The 27,583-nt window shown below is 43.2% G+C and overlaps 1 protein-coding gene across 1 annotated transcript in view; it reads left to right on the top strand.

Annotated features, from left to right (window-relative positions):
- HHAT (hedgehog acyltransferase) overlaps positions 1 to 20,764 on the top strand; it is a 216,953-nt gene extending 196,189 nt beyond the window's left edge. Inside the window, exons 9-11 of the mRNA XM_077812196.1 lie at positions 315 to 516; positions 18,035 to 18,179; positions 20,466 to 20,764. Coding sequence (XP_077668322.1) covers positions 315 to 516; positions 18,035 to 18,179; positions 20,466 to 20,764 — 646 coding nt within the window. The remainder of the gene's footprint in view (positions 1 to 314; positions 517 to 18,034; positions 18,180 to 20,465) is intronic.
- The last annotated feature ends 6,819 nt before the right edge of the window (positions 20,765 to 27,583 follow it).

Genomic DNA, 27,583 nt, shown 5'->3' with positions numbered 1-27,583 from the left:
TGATTTCATTCTACGCCAGTTTTAAATAATAACCATCTTCTGAAATGGGAGTGGAGTTTAGCCAGTGTGTTCACTTACTGCAAAATTCCATTGGCCATAGACCTATCTTCTTGACAAATGCTGTGTGTTAACATTTCATGAAGTTGTCTGCTGCTTTGTAGAAACTATGTCAAGTTCTGCAAATGGAAAATGTCAGGTAATTAGTCAAATGAATCCTAACATTGCTCTAAAATCAAATTTATTTTGCAGTGGATACATTACCAAGATTTTAATAAGGTCTTAATAACATTGCTTATTTATCATTTCCCCTGCAGGTACATCTACATCCCAATGGGAGGATCCCATGGCAGTGTGTATGGGATGTTGTTTTCCACAGCAATCACGTTTTCATTTGTAAGCTATTGGCACGGGGGCCATAACTACCTTTGGTTCTGGGCAGCACTTAACTGGCTTGGAATAATTGCAGAAAATGGAGTCAAGAGGCTACTTTCTGTTTCATTTGTTCGAGACTTAATAGTAAGTTGAATCCCCTTGTGCTTCATGTTCATTTGAAATTCAAGTTTGGATTTTTTTTTAGAGTAGATTAAACCTAGTACTTAATGGATACAATGGTTGGTGCATTTTCCCCAGTCTGCCTACACTGCATAACTAAAGATGTGCAGTATGTCAGCTAACCAAACTGTGAGGGCTAGCAGTAGTGCAGACATGTTCTATGCTGTCGTAGTGTGAGCAAACAATGGCCAAGTTTATATGTCATCAAAATTAGGAGGTAGCTTTTCATCTGATTTCTAATTTCACTCTGGGTTGTCATTTTGATTGCTTTATGCTATTTAATAGTCATTATAAATAAGGAATGTGTCTTATTTAGTTACGTCTCTTGAAGTAAGTGTGTTTGTATCAGCCTCCCATAGCAAAATGCAGTAGTGTGGTGTACTGGGAATCATATGGCATCAAAAGTTTGAGTAAGGATAGCAAATTTATCCTTAAAGAATTCAGTAGTGACTCCGATGCCGCTCTCTCTTCTCCCAGACCTGATATCACAGAACCATGGTGGAATGCTCCACCCGAACCTCAACACCTTCCACTTGACAGTTTGGAAGCTCCATGGTTAAATCCCGAAGAGCTGGCCTGTTCGGAGCAAGCTCATCAGGTTCTGCTAGGTAGCAGGAAGCTCTCTACCAGAGCTGCATGCCTTGCCAAGTAGAAGCGTTTTTCCATTTGGTCTTCCCAGCAAGGTCTCTTGCCCATCCGGTCGTCACTGCAGACCATTGTGGAGTATTTGCTACATCTGAACCCACAAGGTCTGGCAATTTCATCAGTTAAAGTATACCTGGCAACAATTTTGGCGTTTCACAGCCCGGTGGATGAGTGATCAGTATTTTTTGCATGAGATGACCATTTGTTTTCTCCAGGGCCTAGAAAGACTACACCCATAGATTCGGGAGCCCATTCTCCTGTGGGACTTAAACCTGGTCATGTCAAAACACAAAGGCCCCTAGTTTGAGCCACTGGCAACATGTTCCCTGTCGTACTTTTCCTGGAAGGTGGTCTTTCTGATGGCTATCACTTCACCCAGGAGAGTCTCAGAGATCAGGGCCCTTATGTCAGAACCTCCATACACTGTCTTTTTTAAGGACAAGGTATAGCTTTGTCCTCACCCTATGTTCCTCCCAAAGATGATTTTGAAATTTCACAGTAATCGAGCTATTTTCCTTCCGTTTTTTCCCCTGAACCTACATGCAAGCAGGGAGGAGCAACATCTCCACACACTGGGCATTAGACACACCTTGGCTTTCTATACTGAGAGCACAAGACCATTCCTTAGATCCACGCAGCTCTTGTGGCAGTAACAGACAGGATGAAGGGCCTTTCTATTTCAGCTCCGAGGATTTCATCCCAGATCACATTGTGCATCAGCACATGCTACAAACAGATAGGGGTCCCGCCACCACCAGTGATAGTGACGGCCCATTTTTCGAGGGTGCAAGCTTCCTCAGGGGTGTTCCTGGCCCAGGTGCCAATCCAGGACATCTGCAAAGTGGCAACTTGGTTGTTGGTACATACATTTTCATCCCCCTGTGCCATCACCCAGCAAGCTAAAGATGACGCCCAGTTTGGTCAAGCTGTGTTGCAGTCAGCATGTCCATGATCCCACCTCCTATGGTACTGCTTGGGACTCACCTAATGTGCAATGGACATGTGCAAGCACTCGAAGGAAAAATAGTTACTAAACTTGTTGTTCTTCTAGATGTGTGTTGTACATGTCCATTCCACAACCCACTCTTCTAACCCTCTGTCGGAGTTGACTGGCAAGAAAGAACTGAGGGAGTTTGGGGTTGGCGGGACCCCTTATACCAGTGCATGAGCAAGTGGCATCACAGGATACCAGTGCTGACCCAATGGATATCATTGAAGGAAAAATGTTTGGCAATTGTGCACGCAGTGCATGCACACCTAACGTGCAATGGACGTGCAACACATCTCAAAGAACAACAGTTTGGTTTTGTGCTGACTCGTAGCTGCACCAGAACCCCTATCTCAAACGTGTGCATTAAAAGTACTTCCAGTGCAACTGAGATGCAAAGTGAAATTGAGATGCACATCGGTGTAAAGGTTTTATTTCAGCTGGAAGTCTGTTGATGATGCACAAACCAGACTAGAATCCAGCTCATTCTTCCAGAGAAAGGAATAACAGGAAGTCTAGTTGAAGCTAGACAAATTCAGACTGGAAGTAAGATATAAAATTTTAACAGTGATCGTAAATTAATCACTGGAATAATTTACCAAGTGTTTTGGTGGACTCTCCATCACTGATAATTTTTAAATCAAGAGTGGATGTTTTTCTAAAAGATCTGCTGTGGGAATTACTTTGGGAAGGTTCTGGGGCCTGTGTGTTACACAGGAGGCCAGACTAGGTGATCATAGTGCTCCCTTCTGGCCTAGAATTTTTCAATCCCTTTGCTGTGTTGGCTCTCCAGGGGCTAATAGATGTAAAAGGTGAAAACTTATTTTTGTGACACAAATAAGCAGATGTGATTCTGAATAAACACAGGGAGCAGAGTAGGTCTGAGTGACATTTTTACACAGTCAGTTTGCTGACCCTAACCCTGCAACATAGTTAAGGTTCCTTAGAGACTAACCAATTTATTTGAGCATGAGCTTTCGTGAGCTACAGCTCACTTCATCGGATGCATACTGTGGAAACTGCAGAAGACATTATATATACAGAGACCATAAAACAATACCTCCTCCCACCCCACTCTCTTGCTGGTAATAGCTTATCTAAAGTGATCATCAAGTTGGGCCATTTCCAGCACAAATCCAGGTTTTCTCACCCTCCACCCCCCCCCACACACAAACTCACTCTCCTGCTGGTAATAGCCCATCCAAAGTGACCACTCTCTTTAAAATGTGTATGATAATCAAGGTGGGCCATTTCCAGCACAAATCCAGGTTTTCTCACCCCTCCACCCCCCTCCAAAAACCACACACACAAACTCACTCTCCTGCTGGTAATAGCTCATCCAAAGCGACCACTCTCCCTACAATGTGCATGATAATCAAGGTGGGCCATTTCCAGCACAAATACAGGTTTTCTCACCCCCCCCCCCCATATACACACAAACTCACTCTTCTGCTGGTAATAGCTCATCCAAAGTGACCACTCTCCCTACAATGTGCATGATAATCGAGGTGGGCCATTTCCAGCACAAATCCAGGTTTTCTCACACACACACACACACCCCCCCCCCCGCCACAAACTCACTTTCCTGCTGGCAATAGCTCATCCAAACTGACCACTCTCCTTACAATGTGCATGATAATCAAGGTGGGCCATTTCCAGCATAAATCCAAGTTTAACCAGAACGTCGGGGGGGGGGGGGGGAAGAGGGGGGGTAGAAAAAAACAAGGAGAAATAGGCTACCTTGCATAATGACTTAGCCACTCCCAGTCTCTATTTAAGCCTAAATTAATAGTATCCAATTTGCAAATGAATTCAAATTCAGCAGTTTCTCGCTGGAGTCTGGATTTGAAGTTTTTTGTTGCAAGATAGCGACTTTCATGTCTGTGATTGCGTGACCAGAGAGATTGAAGTGTTTTCCGACTGGTTTATGAATGTTATAATTCTTGACATCTGATTTGTGTCCATTTATTCTTTTACGTAGAGACTGTCCAGTTTGACCAATGTACATGGCAGAGGGGCATTCCTGGCACATGATGGCATATATCACATTGGTGGATGTGCAGGTGAACGAGCCTCTGATAGTGTGGCTGATGTTATTAGGCCCTTTGATGGTGTCCTCTGAATAGATATGTGGGCACAATTGGCAACGGGCTTTGTTGCAAGGATAGGTTCCTGGGTTAGTGGTTCTGTTGTGTGGTATGTGGTTGCTGGTGAGTATTTTCTTCAGGTTGGGGGGCTGTCTGTAGGCAAGGACTGGCCTGTCTCCCAAGATTTGTGAGAGTGTTGGGTCATCCTTCAGGATAGGTTGGAGATCCTTAATAATGCGTTGGAGGGGTTTTAGTTGGGCGCTGAAGGTGACGGCTAGTAGCGTTCTGTTATTTTCTTTGTTAGGCCTGTCCTGTAGTAGGTGACTTCTGGGAACTCTTCTGGCTCTATCAATCTGTTTCTTCACTTCCGCAGGTGGGTATTGTAGTTGTAAGAATGCTTGATAGAGATCTTGTAGGTGTTTGTCTCTGTCTGAGGGGTTGGAGCAAATCCATACTCCAGCGAGAAACTGCTGATTGGAATTCATTTGCAAATTGGATACTATTAATTTAGGCTTAAATAGAGACTGGGAGTGGCTAAGTCATTATGCAAGGTAGCCTATTTCCCCTTGTTTTTTTCTACCCCCCCCTTTCCCTCCCCCGACGTTCTGGTTAAACTTGGATTTATGCTGGAAATGGCCCACCTTGATTATCATGCACATTGTAGGGAGAGTGGTCACTTCGGATGAGCTATTACCAGCAGGAGAGTGAGTTTGTGTGTGTATGGGGGTGGGGGGGTGAGAGGTGAGAAAACCTGGATTTGTGCTGGAAATGGCCCAACTTGATGATCACTTTAGATAAGCTATTACCAGCAAGAGAGTGGGGTGGGAGGAGGTATTGTTTCATGGTCTCAGTATATATAATGTCTTCTGCAGTTTCCACAGTATGCATCCGATGAAGTGAGCTGTAGCTCATGAAAGCTCATGCTCAAATAAATTGGTTAGTCTCTAAGGTGCCATAAGTACTCCTTTTCTTTTTGCGAATACAGACTAACATGGCTGTTACTCTGAAACCTATAGTTAAGGTTGTGTTACAGAGTTCAGTTTTACAGGAGCATTAAACTTTTATTTTATAAAAATCAAGTTGAAATTGCATTAAAAAACTCATGGAATCTAAAGTCTGAGCACTACTTGAATGTGTGTGGTGGTTTACTGAACAATGAACTGATACAGAGTTAATACCAAGAGTTTATAAATCACCTCTTTTGGCATTTTTTCATGGGATTGTCTCACTTTTTCTTTGTACCTCTTTTGCGAGTAATCTAAAGCATTCTGAGATCCCTCTTTGGCCTGTTGTTGCTCCTCATGTGCTGATTAGATATAGGCATAAGGAGAATCAGGCCCTATATTTCCTGGTTACACAAGTACAGTCGCACTGGATTTAGAGTGAACTGGACATATTGAAATTAAAACGTGATCCAAAACATGTTGTTTTCACAGCTCTGAATGAAATTTGATGGTTTTGTTTGAGGTTTTACTCCGCCATTTGGGCTTAAATTATCCTGGATGCAATATTTGAGGGGAGTGAAACTGCATGAACAGAAACCATCTCGAAAGTTTGTTGAAACTGATCTTAATTAAAAAAAAAAAAAAAAAGTTTGATCTGAAACGGGTCCGTTTTCTTTTAGTTCCTTAACAGTGCTGTGCTTTATGCATCCAGCTGTAGAATAGTCCCCCAACTGTACTGTTTGCTTTTTGTGATTCACTGAGAAATATTGCTGTATGAAGTTATCAAAAAGCATTTATGGAAAAATACAAATACCCTGAGGGAAGCTACAGTGAAACTCAATAATATTTTAATCCATTTATCAAAGCACTTGTATTTCTCCATTCAAAGCAGATGAACCAGTAATAAATATTGTGCAAAGAAAGCTGGTCAGTATCCAGGGCATTTTATTAGAGTAAAAAAAAAAAAAAAGAGAGAGAGAGAGAGAGGCTTTTGGCAACTCTTATTTCTTTTATTCTTGTTCAAAGGAACACCATTGCTTGGGACATTTGAAACTAGACTGAAGAAAGTAATAGAGTTTTGTAGCTCACAATTCTAAATTAGTTCCTGAGGCATGGAGAAAGGTCCCAGTCCTGCTCCATTTGAAGTCAATGGCAGCATTTCTGTTGATATGAAAAAAGCAGTATCGGGCCATTTTAAAAAGCAGATTTCTAGGATTCTGTGATTTAGTCTGCTCTATTTGAAGTAAGAAAATAAACCATACATTTGCATTTATTTAAGGTATAACGAGTTGGCTCCCATTAAAAGATAATTTTAACTAACTTATTACTTGATGAAAGTGGCAAAGAGTCCTGTGTCACCTTATAGACTAACAGATGTATTGGAGCATAAGCTTTCATGTGTGAATACCCACTTCGTCAGATGTACATGCATCTGACGAAGTGGGTATTCACCCACGAAAGCTTATTCTCCAATACGTCTGTTAGTCTATAAGGTGACACAGGACTCTTTGCCGCTTTTACAGATCCAGACTAACACGGCTACCCCTCTGGTACTTATTACTTGATGTTCTTTACTATAGCTTTTGGACAGTTTCCAAAAATTCGATTACAAAAAATAATAATAACGTAAAGAGATGCTGTCAGCCATTCTTGGGTTTAAATGGTTCCTGCTAAAAAATTTTAATCTCAATTGAAACCATAACATTTACATTCCTGTTTCTTCCACATTAAACTGCAAGACTTGTGTCTCAAGCTAGGAAGCAAACTAAAATTAAATGGAATTTAACTTTAAAAAAAATACTGTAGTTAATGAACCTGTGGTTTATTAACTAAAACTAAAAATGTTGTCCTTAAAGAGCTAAGCACAGAAGTGAATCAAATTGGAATCATCCATTTATTTTAAACACTGACTATTTTACAATGACAGGCGCTATCCCTTTATACAAGCTTTTTGTCTTTGGAAAGCATAAAATATTTCACCAAGTTTTGTGTTTAAATCTGCATTTATGACTGCAGTAAAATGGAATAATAAGTCAATTTCAATGTACCATAACTCTGACACATGGCGTCAGTGGTCAAAGAACTAGTCTCTTTGTGGTTTCGGAAAAGAGGTGAGTTACTTTTTAATTCTTTTTTGCACCTATAGGGCCAGTTTCATAGTAATAATTTCCGTATATTTTCCCATTGTCTTAGAGCACAGCAGAGTTTTTTTTATAAAAATGAATTTCACTTGTTTATCTCCATAATAAAATAACTCCTGTAGTACTGGGGACCAGAGGCAAGAATGGTGACATTCGTATTTTCAGCTTTGGAGAGAGCTTTATTTTAGCAGTTTTAAGAGCAGGGTTTTTTTCATTTTGTTTAAATAAAACAGTGCATTTTGCAATCTCCGAGTCCTGACCTTGGAGCTATAGAAATCTGCAGACATTACGAGGTCAGTTTTTATGGCCTGAACCTGTAAAGATGTAGACACAAGTAACTATACTCAGGAAGTTTTGCATTAAAATCATGAGTTAAGTTGCTTGTGTGCACAGGTGTTGTCAGGATTGGGCCTTATCCTACAAACACTTGCTCCTAAATGTAAATTTACTAATGTGAATAGTCCTGTTAAAGTCAATGGGATTAATAACACAAGTAAAGGTAGGCACATTTGTTAACTGTTTGCTAGACCAGGGCCTAAAGGCCAGAGCCAGCACCCAATAAAGTCAATGGAAAGACACCCATTGACTGGATCCTGCAGCTATAAATAGTTTACAATGCATTTTTGAAAGGAAATTTCATTCTTAGGAATGTAACTCACCTAAATTAAATAAGGTGTGTCATGAAACCATGTAACTATCATGCCCCCTCCAGCATCTGAAACTTAGTTATATCCTCTCAACATGGGTCCCGCACTCATTGTAGGGCTTTATCCAGGTAATTGAGGGAGCTCAGCACCTCCCAGACGATTAAGTCTTTAATGAGCACATGCCTCTTCAGTACATTAAGACATTCTTAGCTAGTTTCCAGCACATACTAAGCTTTGATGACCTATATTATGCAGGAAATGTATCATTTCATTTGCTGGATGTAAATTTTTCTGTCACTTACTTTAGGAAGGTCAAGAGCCTGTATCTAAACCTTTCCCATTTAAATGACAGAATGATGTATGTACTTGCACATTTTACTTGAAACACATTGGTTCTAATAAATGAAAGCTATTTTCAGTAATATTTTCTGCGTAATGGATGACCCTTTATTTGGACTGAAATCTATTTTATTTATGTATTTGCTTAAGCTGTAGGTTTGGAAGATTTACCCCCTTTCCCTGTCTCTGAGCAGCTGTACAGAGTTAGAATAACATACATAGTTTTAAAACATATAACTTAGACTCTCTCTCCAGGATGCCATTTATTGAGATCCCAGTGTTGTCATCTCCTGAGACAAAAGCCTGAGTAATGCATGGGCCATACATCATATTCCAAAGATCAATTCATTTGGATTCTGCAGGACAAAATGAGGGAGTGATGTCCAGAGCTGACAGCCCTCTACCTCGGATGTACTCACACCTTCAAATCCATGGGAGTATAAGGAAGAGTGCCCACCTGACCACAGCAATCCCATTGGCTCCTAGAGAGAGAGCAAGAGAGAGAAGGATGCTCGGGTAGCCAGAACCCATATGATTTTACAAATCAATTAAAACTCCATCAGTTGTCCCAGAAGTGAACAGTATCAGATCCCACCCGATATGCCCTTTCAGCTTGACTGTGAACCACTGACAACTACTCTCTGGAAATGGTTTTCCAACCAGTTATTCACCCACCTTGTAATAGCTCCATCTAGGCTGTATTTCCCTAGTTTGTTTATGAGACAGTCATGTTAGTATCAAAAGCTTTACTGAAGTCAAGATATACCACATCTACCACTTCGCCCCATTCACAAGGCTTGGTACCCTGTTAAAGAAAGCTATTAGGCTGGTTTGACACCATTTGTTCTTGACAAATCCATGCTGACTGTTATTTATCACTTTATTATCTTCTAGGTGTTTGCAAATTAATTGATTGCTTAATTATTTGCTCTTATATCTTTCCAGGTACTGAAGTTAAGATGACTGGTCTGTAATTCCCCAGGTTGTTCTTATTCCCCTTTTTACAGATGGGCACTATATTTGCCCTTTTCCAGTCCTCTGGAATCTCACCCATCTTCCATGACTTTTCAAAGATAATCACTAATGACTCAGATATCTCCTCAGTCAGCTCCTTGAGTATCCTAGAACGTATTTAATCAGGCCCTGGTGACTTGAAAACATCTAAACTTGTCTAAGTAATTTTTAACTTGTTCTTTCCCTAGTTTTGCATCTTATCCTACCACATTTTTACTGGCATTCATTAAGTTAGATGTCCAATTGCTACTAAACTTTTTGGTTAAAACTGAAACAAAAAAATAATTTAGCACTTCTGCCATTTTCTGTTATTGTTTTTTCTCCCTCATTGAGTAATGGGCTTATCCTTTCCTTGGTCTCCCTCTTGCTTCTAATGTATTTGTAGACTGTTTTCTTGTTACCCTTTATGTCTCTAGCTAGTTTAATCTCATTTTATGCCTTGACCTTTCTAATTCTGTCCTTACATTTATGTTCATCCTTTGTAATTTGACCTAGTTTCCACTTTTTTGAGTTTCAGATCATTGAAGATCTCCTGGTTAAGCTAGGGTGGTCTCTTCCCATATTTCCTATGCAGTACGATAGTTTGCTCTTGTGACCTTAATAATGTCTCTTTGAAAACTGCCAACTGTCTTCAGTTGTTTTTCGCTTTAGACTAGCTTCCCAAGGGATCTTACCTACCAACTACCTGAGTTTGCTAAAGTCTGCCATCTTGAAATCCATTTTCTTTATTGTGCTGTTTTCCCTCCTGCCAGTCCTTAAAATCATGAACTCATCATTTCATGATCACTTTCACCCAAGTTGCTTCCACTTTCAAATTCTGAACCAATTCTTCCCTCTTTGTCAAAATCAAATCTAGAACAGCATCTCCCCTACTGGCTTTCTCCACCTTCTGAAATAAAAAATTATCTCCAATACATTCCAAGAACTTGTTGGAGAATTTTTGCCCTGCTGTGTTATTTTCCCAGCAGATGCCTGGGTAGTTGAAGTCCCCCATCAACACCAAGTCCTGTTGCTTTGGATGATTTTGTTAGTTGTTTATAGAAAGCCTCATCCAGGAAGCTTATCTTCCTGGTTAGGTGGTCTGTAATAGACCCCTACCATGACATGATCCTTGTTTTTTACCCCTTTTATCCTTACACAGAGACTTTCGATAAGTCTGTCTCCTCTTTCCTAATGGCTCGGATTCGGGCTCCTGGCAGGCAGCATACCTCCTGGAATGCTATGTCTGGCCAACAGATGGGTGCCTCCTTCCCCCTCAGAAGAGAATCATCCACTCTCACTGGACTCACTCTGTTTCCAGACCATCCCAGACACCATTTGGTCAACATTCTACTTTGATGATACATGTTGATGTGTTTTTAAAAATTGCCCAGCTTCTTAACCCCACCCAATTTTCATTTTTATGCTCACTTTAAAAATTACATGAATTGTATTGTTTGGCAAAGCTTTGTCAAAATCTCCAGCCATTCCTTTATCCCATATGGTCCCCCAGCTGCTCAGTCACACCCTAGCCTCCATTTTCAGTATTCTTAATTTACAGATAAATAAAATAACCAATAACCGTTAGTCAAAATATGTCCTTTCCCTTCTCTACATCCCATCCGCTCCCATTCTCAGTCAACTCTTCACCCATATTCCTGGTTTTATATAGTGCCATTATTTTTGGCACGTAACTACAGTCCAGATTACCCAGTTTTAGAAGACACTTCAAGGTATTACTCCTCAGGCTGTTGAGAGCTATTATCATTGCAGTGCCTGGGGAAGAGGTTTGAGGAGGGTAGCTCTCATTCCTAAGTGTATCTCTTAAGGGGAAAACCCAAGAATCCTACTCAGAACAACTGGATTGCTTGTATTGCTGCCTCATAGAGGTAAGCATGCTATTGGCAATATCCTTTGGACATAATGCCGGATAGAGAGAGAACATAGGCTCAGGTCCCTGGTGACAGCTAGCAAAAGGAAAATTTCAGTACATGATCCAGGAGTTAGAAATTCAAGTTTCCAAGTCTCATCTTCAGTTACATATTCATACCACTTGTGCAACTATAATCCTGATGAATTAATCAAAACAGTCCACATGTATTTTGCCTTCTAACTTTTTTATGACCTTTATATAAACAACACATTGCAAAAATATTTTATTTTGTACATTTGTACAATAAGGCGAACTGAAATGAGAGTCAGCTGGCTGTCATCAGTATTAGCACTGAATGCATTTAATGTTCCACTCCAACATAATTTGGATTACAAACCTGAGTCCTCTATTAAAATCCCTTATCAGCTTCAAATGCTAGAGACTCAACAATCTTAAATCGCAATCACACTTATCCTTCATATATTGGTGGTTGAAAATGAAGGATGAAGCTGGGATTATGTGTCCCGTTCTTGAAAGTTCTTTGCTCATGTATTGAGCATAGGCAATCGTGCAGTATATATTCTGAATAAAAGTACACAGCCTTTCTCTGACTTTAAAATTGTCCTGGATAAGGTGGCTGACAGGAAAAAAAAAAAAATCACGCAGACCAGATAGTGAACAAGAAAGCTAAATGACTGTCGTCTCTCCCAAAAATTGTATTAAGCGTTCAGCTCAATTAGAAGATAACGGAGGGTAAAACTGCAGCACAGCAATGGTGAGTCAAGCATAATGTATTTATACCACACCCATCTTAGCATTGGCATGTAAGATCCTTATTCCATTGTATGCGCAGTCCTATAATAAATACTCTGTTATGTGTAAGACTCAGTATTTATCATAGCTTCCAATTTTTTCTTATCTTGTGCTTGCATTCTTGAGTCTCCGGAAAGGCAGTTCCTTGTAACAAAAAACAAGTGTGGGAAATAGCTGTTGTTCAATCATATTAGGACTCCTGAAACATTGACAAGATTTAATGCCTGTGGAATAGGCCCTGATTAAAGCATTCTAACCACCTCAACAATCTCAATAGCAATATTGGATTGACATGGAAGTTTGCTGTAGCCTCTCCCAGCACAGACTTTTAAATGAGGTGGACTGTGATGCTCATCATTTGTCTTTATAAGCCTTCCTTTTGGAGGGAAGATTATTGAGAAGGTTATGCTTAGGATTGCCAGTTTTTTACTTGCACAAAACTGAACACCCTTGCCCTGCCCCTCCTCCGAGGCCCTGCCCCATCCTTATCTGAGGCCCTGTCCACTCCATCCCCCTCCCTCTGTCGCTCACTCTCCTCACCCTCACTCACTCCCTCATTTTCACCGGGCTGGCACATGGGGAGGGGATGAGGGCTCTGGGCTGGGGATGTGGGTTCTGGGGTGGGGCCAGAAATGAGGGGTACAAGGTGCGGGAGGGGGCTCCATGATGGGGCAGGGGATTCAGGTGCAGGTGTGAGGGCTCTGGTGTGGGGATGAGGGATTTGGGGTGCAGAAGGCTGCTCCAGGTTGGGACCAAGGAGTTCAGAGAGCAGGAGGGGGATCAGGGCTGGGGCAGGTGGTTGGGGTGTGGGATGAGGGGTTTGGGGTGCAGGAGGGTGCTCTGGGCTGGGACTGAGGGGTTCAGAGGGTGGGAGGGGGATCAGGGCTGGGACAGGGGGTTGGGGCGGAGGGTGTGTGTGTCAGGAGTGCAGGCTCCGGGCGGTGCTTACCTCAAGCATCTCCTGGAAGCAGCAACATGTGCCACCTCTGGCTCCTAAGTGGAGGAACAGCCAGGTGGCTCCACACAGTGCCCTGTCCACAGGCGCCACCCTCGCAGCTCCCATTGGCTATGGTTTCCTGCAAATGGGAGCTGCAGGGCCGGCGCTTGGGGTGCGGGAGCGTGCGGAGCCCCCTGGCTGCCCCTACACATAGGAACTGGAGAACAGACATGCCACTGCTACCAGGAGCCACGTGGAGCCATGGCAGGCAAGGAGCCTGCGTTAGCCCCACTGTGTTGCTGACTGGACTTTTAATGAACTGGTTGGCAGTGCTGACCGGAGCTGCCAGGGTCCGTTTTCAACCAGGTGTTCCGGTTGAAAATCGGACACCTGGCAACTCTAGTTATGCTGAGCCAAATCTAGCAATAGCTGCTGTCCTTAGATTACTTTAACACAGCAGAGTGCAGTGGTAGTTCATCTTTCCCAGTGACTGGCTGAGATAGAGGTTTAGGCTGCACTTATTTACACTGGGGACTGGAGTACAGACTGCTGAGGATCTGCAGAAGTGCAGATGTCGCTTAAAGCAACATTTGTACACACTTCTCCTATGTTGCACTTTGTGTTTCTGGGCCCCATCAGAGGATCTGAGTGGTGTGGGATTGTAGTTTTTTGTATATGTGCCTAGACACCATAGTAGGTTTATCTTTACAGATTGGAAAAATAGATAAATAAATCAAATGTAAGGGCAGGCAGTGATAGACTCCAGACTGTGAATGAAAGAGGCCAATGACCATGGAGGCAAATATAAGATTTTTGGTCAAGTAGCCACAACTGTTTTGTAACTTAAACATCAAACAATTCATTAAATGCCACTTTTCTTGGCAGCAGGAAAAAGGGGGAGATGAGGATTTCACAACTGAACACCAGCTTCCAAAGAAACTATACAGCTCAAGTCAGAACTTACAGCAACTGCTGGCATTTTTCTTGCAGCAGTGGAATAGAGCGAAACAGCACAGAGAAGAGCTTTTGAAATAGCTTTCATGGAGACAAACTGTCAGATCTTGAGAACAATCAACAAAGTGATAAATATTTAAATCACAAATATTGGTGTTAATCAAGACTCACCTCAGTCCTTTCTCACTGGTAAATTACTGCTTCCACTAGGTTAATTTGGACACAGTAGCTGCTCAGGTACTTTCATAATTGAATTTTTCTGGATGACATGAGACATTTTAAAAAAACAGTTCGATTTTTCTATTTTGTTACAGATGTGTAGAAAGTTGAAATGCTCCCAAGAAAATCTTACTGCTTTGTGGATCAATTCCTAGCAAAATAATGAAAATTAGCTACAGCATAGCCCTCAGAGAGTTCAATGAAGCAACTGTTTCTGTGCTGAAATGCTCTTATATCTTGTAAATGACCAAAGACACATATTTAAACAGTACAAGCTGTCTGTAGTACATATAGCACTATTGATTTTTCCTTTCTGTAAGGCTAATCCATTTCTATTTATAAATAAACTCAAACCTATAATTGTATGTTTGTTTTAATTAAGGAAGGTTGTTATGCATGTGAAAGTCATGCCACTTTGGGTTGTGAACCTATCAGATCTCATAAGCTAGGCAGCAGTGGGCCTGAGCATTACTTCGGTGAGAGCCTTGGCCAAATTCCAATTTGGGTGTTATTTTGCCTACCTCAAGTCTCCCTACAGTTTTATCAGGATCTATTACACTTCTTGGCTTCCCACGCTAAACTACTGTTCATGGTTGCTGTATGCTGTTGAGCCACTGGCATTTTTTCACCCTTGATGGTGGAGGGCAGAATGATAGAGAGAGGGAGGAAGGGAGAGCATAATGTAGGAGTCATGGTTAAGGCTATGTTTTAGTCACAGGTATTTTTAGTAAAAGTCATGGACAGGTCATGGACAGTAAAGAAAAATTCACAGTCCGTGATCTGTTCATGACTTTTACTATATACCTCTGACTAAAACTTGGGGTGGGGGGGCAGCTCAGGGGGACGTCCCTGAGGGCACCACGGGTGCTGAGGTTGAGGAGGGTTGGTAGAGCTGGGGCAGGTTCCCTATCCGACTCAAGGGAAATGGCGACCTCCAGCTCCTAGCTCCACGTCTGCCTCCGCTCCGCCCCAAGTCCCCGTTCTGCAGCTCCCATTGGCTATGGGGGCGGTGCCTGCAGGCAGAGGCAGCACGTGGAGCTAGGAGCAGAAGGGGGGGAGTTCCTGTTCCTCTTCCGAAGAGCCCCCCTTGTAAACACCGCCCCGCACCCCAGTCCCCAGCCCTGAGCCCTCCCTCCTCACCCCAACTCACAAGATATTTATATGCCAGATGCGCTAAAGATTCATATGTCCCTTCTTGCTTCAGTCACCACTCCGGAGGACATGCGTTCATGTTGATGATGGGTTCTGCTTGATAATGATCCAAAGCAGAGAGGACTGATGCACGTTCACTTTCATTATCTGAGTCAGATGCCACCAGCAGAAGGTTGATTTTCTTTTTTGGTGGTTCGGGTTCTGTAGTTTCCACATCGGAGTATTGCTCTTTTAAGATTTCTGAAAGCATGCTCCACACCTCGTCCCTCTCAGATTTTGTACGACACTTCAGATTCTTAAACCTTGGGTCGAGTGCTTTAGCTATTTTTAGAAATCTCACATTGGTACCTTCTTTGCGTTTTGTCAAATCTGCAGTGAAAGTATTCTTAAAACGAACAACATGTGCTGGGTCATCATCTGAGACTGCTGTAACATGAAATATTGTGGCACAATGCGGGTAAAACAGAGCAGGAGACATACAATTCTCCCCCAAGGCATTTAGTCACAAATTTAATTAACTCAGTGTTTTTTTAACTAGTGTCATCAGCATGGAAGCATGTCCTCTAGAATGGTGGACGAAGCGTGAAGGGGCATACAAATGTTTAGTATATCTGACACGTAAATACCTTGCAATGCTGGATACAAAAGTGCCATGCGAAAGCCTGTTCTCACTTTCAGGTGCCATTGTAAACAAGAAGCGGGCTGCATTATCTCCTACAAATGTAAACAAACTTGTTTTTCTGGGTGACTGGCTGTACAAGAAGTAGGACTGAGCGGTCTTGTAGGCTCTAAAGTTTTACATTGTTTTATTTTTGAATGCAGTTATTTTTTGTACATAATTCTACATTTGTAAGTTCAACTTTCACGACAAAGAGATTGCACTACAGTACTTGTATTAGGTAAATTGAAAAATACTATTTCTTTTGTTTTTTACAAGTGCAAATATTTGTAATAAAAAATAATATAAAGTGAGCACTGTATACTTTGTATTCTGTGTTGTAATTGAAATCAATATATTTGAAAATGTAGAAATCATCCAAAAATATTTAAATAATGATATTCTATTATTAACAGCCCTAAAATATTATTTTATTAAATAACTCACAGATTGGGGTTATTGTTGTAGTCCACACACTTTCCTCTGTGATTACTTCATTTTGGGCTCAGCTTTTCAAAGGAAAATCCCAGCCTTTATATTCAGTGCATATTTTCCCCGGAGTTGTGTGGGAGATTCACCATTATCGCTTACATTTCACACTGCATCTCATTGTTCCATTGTTGTGTGTGTGCTGTATTGATTCACTTTTTTTCAGGTGAATATATGCCAACATTTCTTTGTTGAATAGTGCTGACATACGTTAGGTTGGTAAACATGCAGTTTACAAAAGAGTTACTGTTCAGAAATTCATTGTAATGACATTTTTAGGCCTGTTTATTTATTTAAATTTCTGGGCCTTCATTTTCAGTCATCCGCAGATGTCTGTTCTGATGTTTTTAAAGCCAGCAGGCTACTTCCCTCCCTAGTAAAATCTGTAGGACCATTTTGTACAAGTTCCATGTTTCTGGTGTCTGCGCACTAATTCTGGTCCAGTACAGCCATCACAGATAAATAAATTAATGCTCTTTATTGGTGCTACAGCAATAAAAGACTCAACATCCTATGCCACAACATCCTGACCTGATCTGAATAGCTGTGAGAGACTGAACCCTTCTTGGATAGTTTCCTTAACTCCCATGGGAGTTCGGAGTGTTCACTACTTTGCAAGAAGCATTCAGATTCTGAGAGGATGAGTCCCTAAATAAAAAGAAAAGGAGTACTTGTGGCACCTTAGAGACTAACAAATAGACACTTTTGGAACCTGAAAATGTGGTGTACAATATATGTTGTTCCTTATACAACACTGTAACTATACGGTATGCTTTCTTAATCTGATTTACCATAATGCGATCTTTGTCATTCATGAAACCTAAAGGAGGACAAAACTTTTTAAAATTGTCCAGCCAGTATTAATTTACAGTGCGGTAGTCTGCTCCAAGGTTATTGTGGTGGTTAACTTGACTTATATGCTTCATTAACACCAATGGCAAAAATTGTCTTGCCAATGTAAGTAATTATAGAATACCTAGGTTCACCTCTGAAATGAATATGAACAGTGATGTCACAACTTACAGTTTAATTCACTTTCCAATCAAACTATTTGTAATTTTTATAAGGGAACTTATTGTACTAAACAATTCTGATTTAACTGAGGCATCTTTGAGTGAATGTTTATTAACTAATCAAAAGTGAACTTGCTATTACCTAATCAAAAGTGGCTCTTTAAATCCTTTATATTTGGACAGAATCACTTTAGTCCTTTGAAATCAATTGGTTATTAGAACCTGTTGGTTACCATTGGCCATATAGGAAGGTGTGTTTGCTGCTCAACTCACTAGCAAAATGCCTCAAGGAAGATAGTGAAAATTAAAAATGATCTATTACATTGAAATAATTGTTAAAGCTGTAGGGCCAATCCTGAATTTGTTACTCAGTTAAAACTACCAATCAGCTCAGTGGAAGTTTTGCCAGAGTATAAGGACTTCAGGATTTGGCCCATAATGATTAGGCCTCGAGTCTGAATGCTTATCTGCCATCATTACATTGCATTTTTCAGTGTGAGTTGTAAAAATGTTACTGCAACAACAGCTTCTCTGTATTTTTGGAGTGTTAACTCTGTGTTAACCTTGTCTTTCTTTTCATTTCTTGTCAGGATCGTTTTTTCTCACCGAGAATTTGTCGTCGACTTCACGCTGCCCTGGCAGCTGTTTCCACTTCAATGTTGATTTTATCCAATCTAGTGTTTCTCGGAGGAAATCAAGTTGGGAAAATCTACTGGAACAGGATCTTTGTGGAAGGCAAGTTATTTTGACATGCTGTAGGTGATAAGGCTTTCAAATGTTTCTTTGGGATTGCAAGGCCAGATTGTCATCTCAATTCCCCTGTGAAAAGCTGAAGTAATTCTCTTGTCAGTGTAACAGAGATCAGAATCTGGCCCACTGAATCTAAATAACATAAGTGGATTGGTAGTTGTTCTCCTTCACGTAGGGTATCAGTCCTCCTCGACCATCAGGGGTTGAAGGAGATAGTTCCCCTATCCGGGTGCCAGGCTTGCCTAGAAGTGAATTGACACTAATGAACAAATAGGCAGGGCATGATCATTTGGCCAGGCTGGAAGTTTTTTTCCCCAACTTTAACATTAACATATCACATACATCAGTACAAACACTATCCAACCAAATCCAGTGCAGGGCATGCTCTCTATGAAAGGAACCCCATGAACAAAGTGAGATCAAGGCTCTGTAGCCAGCTAGTGCTACCAGACAGTCAGAGCTGAGCAGTGATAATCAGATGCCTCTGTGGTAGATCTGCCTGGCTGGGTGTCCTGCTGATATTTACAAAGGGATAATTCTTCTTGTGAGGGAAGTATCCACAGGTTCCTACACTCATAAGCTCCTCAGTGAGACCATTGATGTCTCCTGCTTCTCTGGAACTTGTACAAAATGGCTTCTCCCTGTGCTGTTTTCTCCTGCCCTTCTTTTACCTTAGCTTAGGGCCCAGCTTAGTTCAAAGAGCCCACTTAGGAATCATCCTAACAGAATGAACGTTTTCAGGGGTTCTATGATGTTCAGTGAATGTCTCTCTATAAAGGCAACCAAAAAAGAAATTAATCCACAAAGCTTAAACTCAATCAAATTGCATGAAGATAGGTAAATTTCTTCTTTGAGATGAGTGTCCCTGTGGGTGCTCCACTCCAGGTGTTGGTGCGTCCCTGTGCCTTCACTCAGAGATTTTTACAGCAATACTCGTACCGGGCACGCACGCGCAGAGCCTGCCCCCCGGCTCTGAGTGTACCTTAATAGTACACGTGCATGACTGGTCTCCTCAGTTCCTTCTCTACCATCCCCAGCCTGAGTATAAGGACTTCAGGATTTGGCCCATAATGATTAGGCCTCGAGTCTGAATGCTCAGCAGACTCGTTAGAGAATTTCTTCTCTCCCTTGTTCAACTTTTTTCCCCACTTCGTTTAGCTTACCAGTAATAGTTAGGTTCCCTTTTCCCTTTCTCTTCTCTTTTTAAAAAAAAACAAAACTTTGTTCCTGTCAGCGCAGCCTCTTCTGACATGCCTTCTCCAGGTTTTAAGCACTGCTCTAACTGTAATGATGCCATCCCTCTTTCAGTTGGCCATTCTAAATGTATTAAATGTTTGGGGGAGTCCCACCTTCCCCAAAAATGTGCCCACTGCAGCATGTTGAAATCCAGGGCACGCAAAGACAGGGAGCTGCGGCTAAAATGGCTGCTGCTGCAAAAATCTCTCGGACCAGCCTCAGACCCGGGCTCTGACTCTGCTGTACACTGCAGCCCCCCTGCTTCAAAGAGACTGAAGAAAACTTCAAAAAAACATCAGTCTCTCTCACCCGCAAAAGGTATTCGCAGGGACAAGCCTTCTCCGAGGCTTCTTCCCTCCCTGTGCTCCCCCGGATGAGTTCCTTTGATGCCCTGGATTCCTCCGGCGCCATGTGGAAGTCACCTGCGGCTGCGGCGGTCACACTAACCTCTGGTGCCGAGGCTTCAGGCTTTCAGTTGCCTACCTCTCACATGGCACTGTTCAGCACCGCAACGGAAGCGGTGCCGACGCATACTAGCCTGCCTGACCCCCCCACAGACTCCTCTCACTCTCCTGGCACCATCAGCCTTTGAACTAGCCAGCAGTGACAGAACACTTGGGGCACCGGTGCAGAGGAATCCCTCCTCGCAACCAATTCCTCTCGCTCAGCCCTCCCCTCACAGAGGCACTGCGGCACCGCCTTTCACACACTCAAGGGACCTCCTGGTGTCCCCTATCTTGCAGTCACCCCTACTTAACACCTGCTTCTCTCTGGACCCTCAGGCAAGGTCCACACCACTTTCCTCCAGTGATGAGGAATCTGGGCGGCAGGGAGAATTTTCACCTTATCAGATCTCCCATCCACAGACCCCAGTCAAGAGAGGTCATAGAAAAGCTGCCTCATCCTACTCCAAGGGTCCTTCCCCATGGTGCGTGAACCCCTGGATGGCACCACCCATGCCCTTACCACCACAGTGGCAATATTGGGCTCCATGGGCTCCTTATACTCAGGAGCACACTCATTATACCAATGCAGCCAGGCGTGAGACCTGCTCGGTAGCACCAGCTGATGACCCTGCCATTGACTCCAGACACCAGGCAGTCCTGTCACAACCACAAGAGCAAGCACGGCCTGCCTCTAACCCGCTAGAACCAGTTCCGCCTGATGAAGCATTTCTTCCTCCTCCCCCGACATCTTCGGACGACTTCTCAAAATTTCAAGACCTGTTTAAAAGAGCTGCCAATGACCTACGAATTAATCTGGAGGAAATTCCTGAACAGCAGCATGAGCTAACTGACATCCTGCAGCCCTCTTCTTCTTCTAGAATTGCATGAAGGACTCCAGGGCAACTCTGCGGTCTCTAGGAATTCAAACTCCTATGACCAGAAGACGACAATATAGATATCAGCCTTACCAGTGTCCACACTACCCCACATACACCCAGCAATTCCATAGATCTCACGAACAACAGCAACGCCAGAGATCCAGGTACCAAAGCCGCCGCCCCAACTCCTCGGCAGCGTCTCAACCCCCTCCAACCAATAAGCAAATTTGAAGCCTTGGTCGAGGGTATAGAAAACAATATTTCCACTTCAGCGCTTACACCACCTGCCCTATTTTTGGTCACCGCCTACGCCCATTCTCCCATCAATGGCGTGATATTACCATCGAAAAGTGGGCTTTAAAGGTCGTCACAGTTGGCGATTCTATCCCTTTCGTCTCCCTGCCTCCCTCCCACCCACCCTCCTCGTCCCTCTTCAGGGACCCCTCTCACGAGCAACTGCTCCTCCAAGAAGTACAACATCTTCAGTTGAGGGCAGTGGAAATCGTACCCGAACAACACAGAGGGAAAGTTTTCTACTCCCATTACTTCTTAACAGAAAAGAAAACCGGGAGATGGTGACCGATCCTCGACCTCAGGCAGCTAAACAAACATATCAAAAAGCAAAAGTTCAAAATGGTTACCCTCACCACCATAATCCCAGCACTGGAGCAGAGCAATTGGTTTTCAGCCCTCGACCTACAGGACGCCTATTTTCATGTGAATATTCACCCAGCCCACAGACATTTTCTTCGTTTTACCATTGGTTCGACACATTTTCAATACAGAGTGTTGCCCTTCGGCCTATCGAACCCCCCTGAGTTTTTTCCAAACTCCTAGCTGTGGTTACTGCCCACCTCAGGAAACGGGGTTGTAATATTTCCTTACCTCAGCGATTATCTCCTCAAAGCCTCAACACTCGACGAAGCTCTTCGATCCATGCAGCTACTGTCGCTTGCTTCCTTTCCCTTGGTCTGCAAATAAACAAAAACAAACCCACCTTATCTCCTACCCAAAAACTGGAGTTCATAGGAGTGCACCTTGATTCCCAAACGGGAATAACATCTCTCCCGTTTGATTGTTTCAACACTATAAAACTCCTGGTTACAAAACTTCGCAACAATCCCCAGGTCACTGCACGAGACTGCCTGCAAGTATTAGGCCACATGGCCTCGTGTACTTTTGTGGTCAAAAATGCACGCCTGTACATGAGGTGCTTCCAAGCTTGGTTGGCCACAGTTTACAAACCAAATGTACACGCTCTAAACAAGCCTCTGTCCATACCCTTCAGAGTCAAAGACTCCCTCCGATGGTGGACAGTTCCCTCCAACCTCTGCTCAGGAGTCCCTTTTCTCCAGGACTCCACATCACTCACAATGACTACCGATGCATCCCTTATGGGATGGGGAGAGCACATGTCTCACCACATAGCCCAGGAGCTATGGTCTTCCACTGAAGCCTCCCTACACATAAATGTCCTAGAACTGGGAGCCATACACAATGCCGGCCGTCACTTCCTCCCATCTATTCAGAACCAACATGTTCGGATAATGACAGACAACATCGCATGCATGTTCTATGTCAACAGGCAGGGAGGGTCTTGATCTCACTCGCTTTGCACAGAAGCCATGAAGCTCTGGAACTGGTGCCTCACAAACAACATCCGGATATCAGCCGCCTATCTTCCCAGGGCCCTGAATACCACTGTGGACAAACTAAGCAGTTGTTTTCCCTGGGATCACGAATGGGAGATAAATGACACAATCATACGCAATATATTCCGTGTTTGGGACTATCCAACCCTGGACCTCTTTGCGACTGTGAAGAACAAGAAATGTCCCAAATTTTGCTCCAGAGTGGGATTGGGCAACCATTCCTTAGGAGATGCATTCCTGATCTCATGGGCTCAACACTTAATGTATGCTTTTCCCCCAATACCAGTTCTCTGCAGAGTTCTGACAAAGATATGAACAGATTGTGCCACTGTAATTCTGATTGCCCCATCGTGGCCCAGACAGCTGTGGGTTGCATTCCTCACCAGAATGTCAATTCACTCACCGATTTCGTTGCCCCTCACTCCGAAACTCCTATCGCAGCAATACGGCCGATTTCTTCACCCCAGCCTGTCCATGCTTCACCTCAAAACTTGGTTCCTACATGGTTCTCCCAAAATGAACTAGCGTGCTCTGAGCAGGTTCAAAGAGTGCTGCTACATAGCAGAACACAATCTACTCACATCACCTATCTCAGAAAGTGGAAGTGATTCACACAATGGTGTTCAACTAAACAACTTCCTCCTACTTCTGCACCTCTTCCGCCCATACTTGACTATCTATTAGATCTTAAGCAATCTGGCCTTTCTTTCACCTCCATCAAGGTCCACTTAGCTGCTATTACAACTTTTCATGACAAGATAGACCATACCTCTGTTTTTGCTCGTCCAATCGCCAAGTGTTTTCTCAATGGGCTCCAATCCCTATACCTGGACATTAAACCTCCTACCCCTCCATGGGACCTTCATTTAGTATTATCCTGCTTAACTCAACAACCATTCGAGCTCCTAGCCACTTGCTCCCTCTTATGCCTCTCCTCCCCTCTACTTCGGAGTTGGGGTAGCCTCCGTTGTAGAGAAGGAACTGAGGAGACCGGTCGCACAAGTGTACTATTAAGGTACACTCAGAGTCAGGGGCAGGCTCTGCGCGTGCGTGCCCGGTACAAGTACTGCTGTAAAAATCTCTGAGCGAAGGTGCAGGGACGCACCAACGCCTGGAGTGGAGCACCCACAGGGACACTCATCTCGAAGAACATCCGTTACTGCACAGGGTGAGTAACCTGCTCATTTTAGACTAAAATGTAGTGAAACATTGTTTGGTTTTTATTATTTTGTCAGCATTCACAAAGCCAACAATGCATTGCATCCTTGCTGTTTAGTATTTTCAAGGGAAAAGCTGAAAGTGTTCATTTACTATCTGATAAACTCTTGGTTTGTTTATTTTCTTGGTTAATGTAAATACAATTACAGAGGCAAGGAGGGTGAGGTAATGTATTTTATCGGATCACCTTCTGTTGGTGAAAGTCAAGCTTTCGAGCTACACAGAGCTCTTCTTCAGCTCGGAAGAAGAGTTCTGTGTAGCTCAAAAGCTTATTACCTCACCCACTTTGTGTCTTTAATATCCTGGGACCTACACGGCTACAACAATGCGAACAACAATGTAAGCACAGCTAAGGAAATATGACAAGAACTTTGAAAAAAAAACATGCTTCTGTTAGGAAATTCAGTGTCACATGTTTCATGTCCATATTCTGGTATCATGCACATGGCTATGAGTGTTTGCTACTACAGAGCACGTCTAAAAACTGACAAAGGTGGATAACAAACCAGAACCCGAAAGTGGTCTTAAATTTTGTTGACCTTGCATTCTTTATCCGTTCCCACATCTTCCTGCTACTGAACAAATGTCACGTGTTGCATCCTGCATTCTCCATTGCAAATCAAGATGAGCTATTCAAACTCTCATTGTTTAATTGTAAATAATTTAAATTGTTGTATTTATGGGAGACCTAACCATCTACAAATATTTTTAGGGTGTAGACTCTAAGGGTGAAGCAAAATAATTTAGATCCCACATGAAATCCATCCCTCAAAACATTTAAATCAAGATTAAACAGAGCATTGTGGTATATGCTGTCAGGGTATTCTTGTGTCAGCCAAAAGGTGGACTAGGTGACCTGAAGGGTCTTTTTACTCTCTAATTTTTGTGATTAAATGTGTAAAGTGAAAGATTAAACACTGAATGTTTTTGACTTATTTGGAAAATTCCTTTTTTGTACATTTGTGTCCTGTACAATACCAGCAATGTGACGTTCACCTGTGTGGTTTTCTCTTTTGCCTTGTGGTGTTGATGAACTGTGGATGGAATGTGTTGTTGCTAGGACATTGAGAGGAGTCCAGTTTAAAATGGGAGGGGGTCCCAGTGGTCAAACAAACCTCATTTGGGATCTGTTTACAAAGGGGCTCAAGCCACCTGTCTTCCATTGTTTCCAAAGCTGGGCCCCTGCATGCAGCAGACAAAGCAGTAGTCTGGACATCAAGTTCCAGTACAAACTCAGCGGGTTTTTTTTCTTATTGTTTTGTTTTGTTGTTGCTTAAGTCATCAAATTTACAGTAGTCAAGGAGTTAGACTTCAAAATCAGAATTGTTTGGTAGGCTTTCCTTTCAGATAGTAATGAATATTGCACAGCTGTCCAGGGAAGTATCCGATTTAGGAGAGCCCTAAGGGAGTGGGGATGAGGGAGTACACTTGTGTACACTGATGTGCTACTAAGACAGGCTGGATGAATCTCTAAACAGTTTTAATCAATAACTATTAGCTTTGGGTTGGAAAGAGAAAAAATGTTACATTAATTTGGGATGAAAAATGACACCAGAAGTCATCTGCACACTCTGTCACTCTTTAACCTCTACAAGAAATTCACCCCAGTTTGGAAAGCCCAAACAAGTCTTTGCACCATGTATACCATGAGGAGGGGCTGCACAGGAGAGGCTATGGAATATCTTCTTAGACTAGGGCATCGCCACATTCCATGCAGTCTGTGGAGCAGGACTTTATAATAGGCCAGTGTGGATTTGGGGGTGGGCTGGGGAGTCCATAGGTTCCATGACTGTAGTTCGTTACAACCCCTGTATAATGGTTGTGAGGGGGAGGGCGGGTAAAGAATGCTATTTTGGCCTGTGGTCTGAAATAGCAGCCGTAGAGAGGCTAGTTCTAGCCCTTCAACCTGTGCAGCAGTAGGAATGGTGAATTACCTACATCCTTCTCAGAATTTCTTGCCCAAATACCAAGTAGTCAGGCTTTGTGTATGTGCCTATGTGGGCAGCGGGGAGCAGGCAGAAGGAGGCAGGGACATGAATCTGACTCCTGTTGTTTTCACGAGGTGATTGTTTGCAAAGTTATTCAAAATGTAAATGATGAACCTGAATGACTTAATAATACTATATATTTCAATGCAGACATTAAAGCTACAACTACAGGCTTTACTGAATTGTCAGGTCTGACAGGTAAAATAAATCTTGGAATGGCAAGATGTAAAAAACACTCACTGTGTGGCAATCTGTGATGATAATCTGTACTTATGGGTTTTATGCAGAACATCTAATCATGATGATCAGAATGCTACTTCAAACAAATCTGAGTTTTGTTCTTAAATTACTTTCTAAAATAGATGAGTTAGTTTGCACGAAAGCTGCCGAACTGAAATATTCTATCCACAGAACAGGTACAGCATAAGCACTTGCAGTTCGGGCTTCCTCAGTGCTGCCCAACCAGTGGCACTTCACCCTTAAACTTGATGGAACACCAGTGATCTGTGAAGGAAGGTCACGAGCTGAGCCTATTCAACGCTGGTCTCTGTGCTGATATGCTGAAGCTGCCAAAATGGGCGATTTAGTGTCTGCTGTGTTCCTGGGTGTGTGTTGTGGATGCTTGTTCTCTAGACACTGAATTGAGACTGCTACCTTAAGTTTTTGATTTTCATAGAAGTTGCATAGAAAATAAACCCATCTTTTACAGCTGTTTTGTGTGGGGAAAGCATTCCAAGCAAGACCTACAACATCCTTTTACAAAGTGACAATTTATCAGTGAAACTAGTAACTGTGTATGTGTGTGTGTGCACGTACACGTGTACAGTCAAATATTTTTGAATTGAATCCCTGAGATTTAAGGACTACTAGGCAGTAAGGCTTCAGTCCTGCAAAGAGAACCATGCATGTGGACGATCACTGAAGTCCCTGCAGCTCCCTGTGGGCAGAGGGGTCTGCCAATACATTTCTTCCCAGAATCAGGACCTAAAGTAGTACAGTTGCATTAAGAGTACACTAGAAATACTTTTTTAATGGACCCAATCCTGAAGTCCTCATTGGGCAAATTATCATTGTCTCTAATGGGAGTTTGCTGAAGTAAGCACTAATAATGGATTGAACCCAGGTCGCAGTGATTGGTGCTCTCAGCAACTCCCTGTATGGACAGGTGCCCTTATAAGTGAATAGCAAAGCTTATTTTAAAATTGCACAGGTAACAATACTGCTCCTACCTTCTGCCCCGTGCAGATGGAAGGCAAATTCAGTTCTCATCCAAATTTCTCTGATCATCAATAAGGCTACGTTTTAGTCACGGGTGTTTTTAGTAAAAGTCATGGACAGGTCATGGGCAGTAAACAACAATTCATGGCCAGTGACCTGTCCATGACTTGTACTGTATACCCCTAACTCAAACTTGGGCATTGTGGGGCAAGGGGCAGCCCAGGAGCATCACGTGTGCTCTGAGGCCGGGGTGCCATGGGTGCTCTGGGGGGCGGCCGAGGACTGCTGCTGGGGGAGGGTGGGCGAGCGGTGGCATGTGGCCCGGGACCCTCGCTGCTGCTGGGGGCGGGGGGAGTTGGTAGTGCTGGCAGGCTCCCTACCTGGCTCTGCATGGCTCCACAGAAGCAGCGACATGTCCTTCTTCTCCTAGACAGAGGCACAACCAGGCAGCTCTGCGTGCTGCCCAGGCCCCAAGCGCCGGCTCTGCAGCTCCCATTGGCCAGGAACCACAGCCAATGGGAGCTGCAGGGGTGGTGCCTGTGGGCAGAGGCAGCGCGCAGAGCTGAACTGGCCACGCCTCTGCCTAGGCTGAGGGACATGTCACTGCTTTCGGGGAGCCCCCATCGAGGTAAACACCACCCAGAGCCGTCATCCTTTCCCATGCCACAACCCCCCGCCCCAGCTCTGAGCCCCCTTCCACACCCAAACTCCTGCTGCTGGGGCGGGAGGGTGTGGTGGCTCAAGACTGCCCCA

Source organism: Eretmochelys imbricata, chromosome 3 (genome assembly GCF_965152235.1).
Source record: "Eretmochelys imbricata isolate rEreImb1 chromosome 3, rEreImb1.hap1, whole genome shotgun sequence".
Lineage (NCBI taxonomy): Eukaryota > Metazoa > Chordata > Testudines > Cheloniidae > Eretmochelys > Eretmochelys imbricata.
The sequence above is the reverse complement of the archived record's forward strand: the minus strand, read 5'-3'. Positions and strand labels throughout refer to the sequence as shown.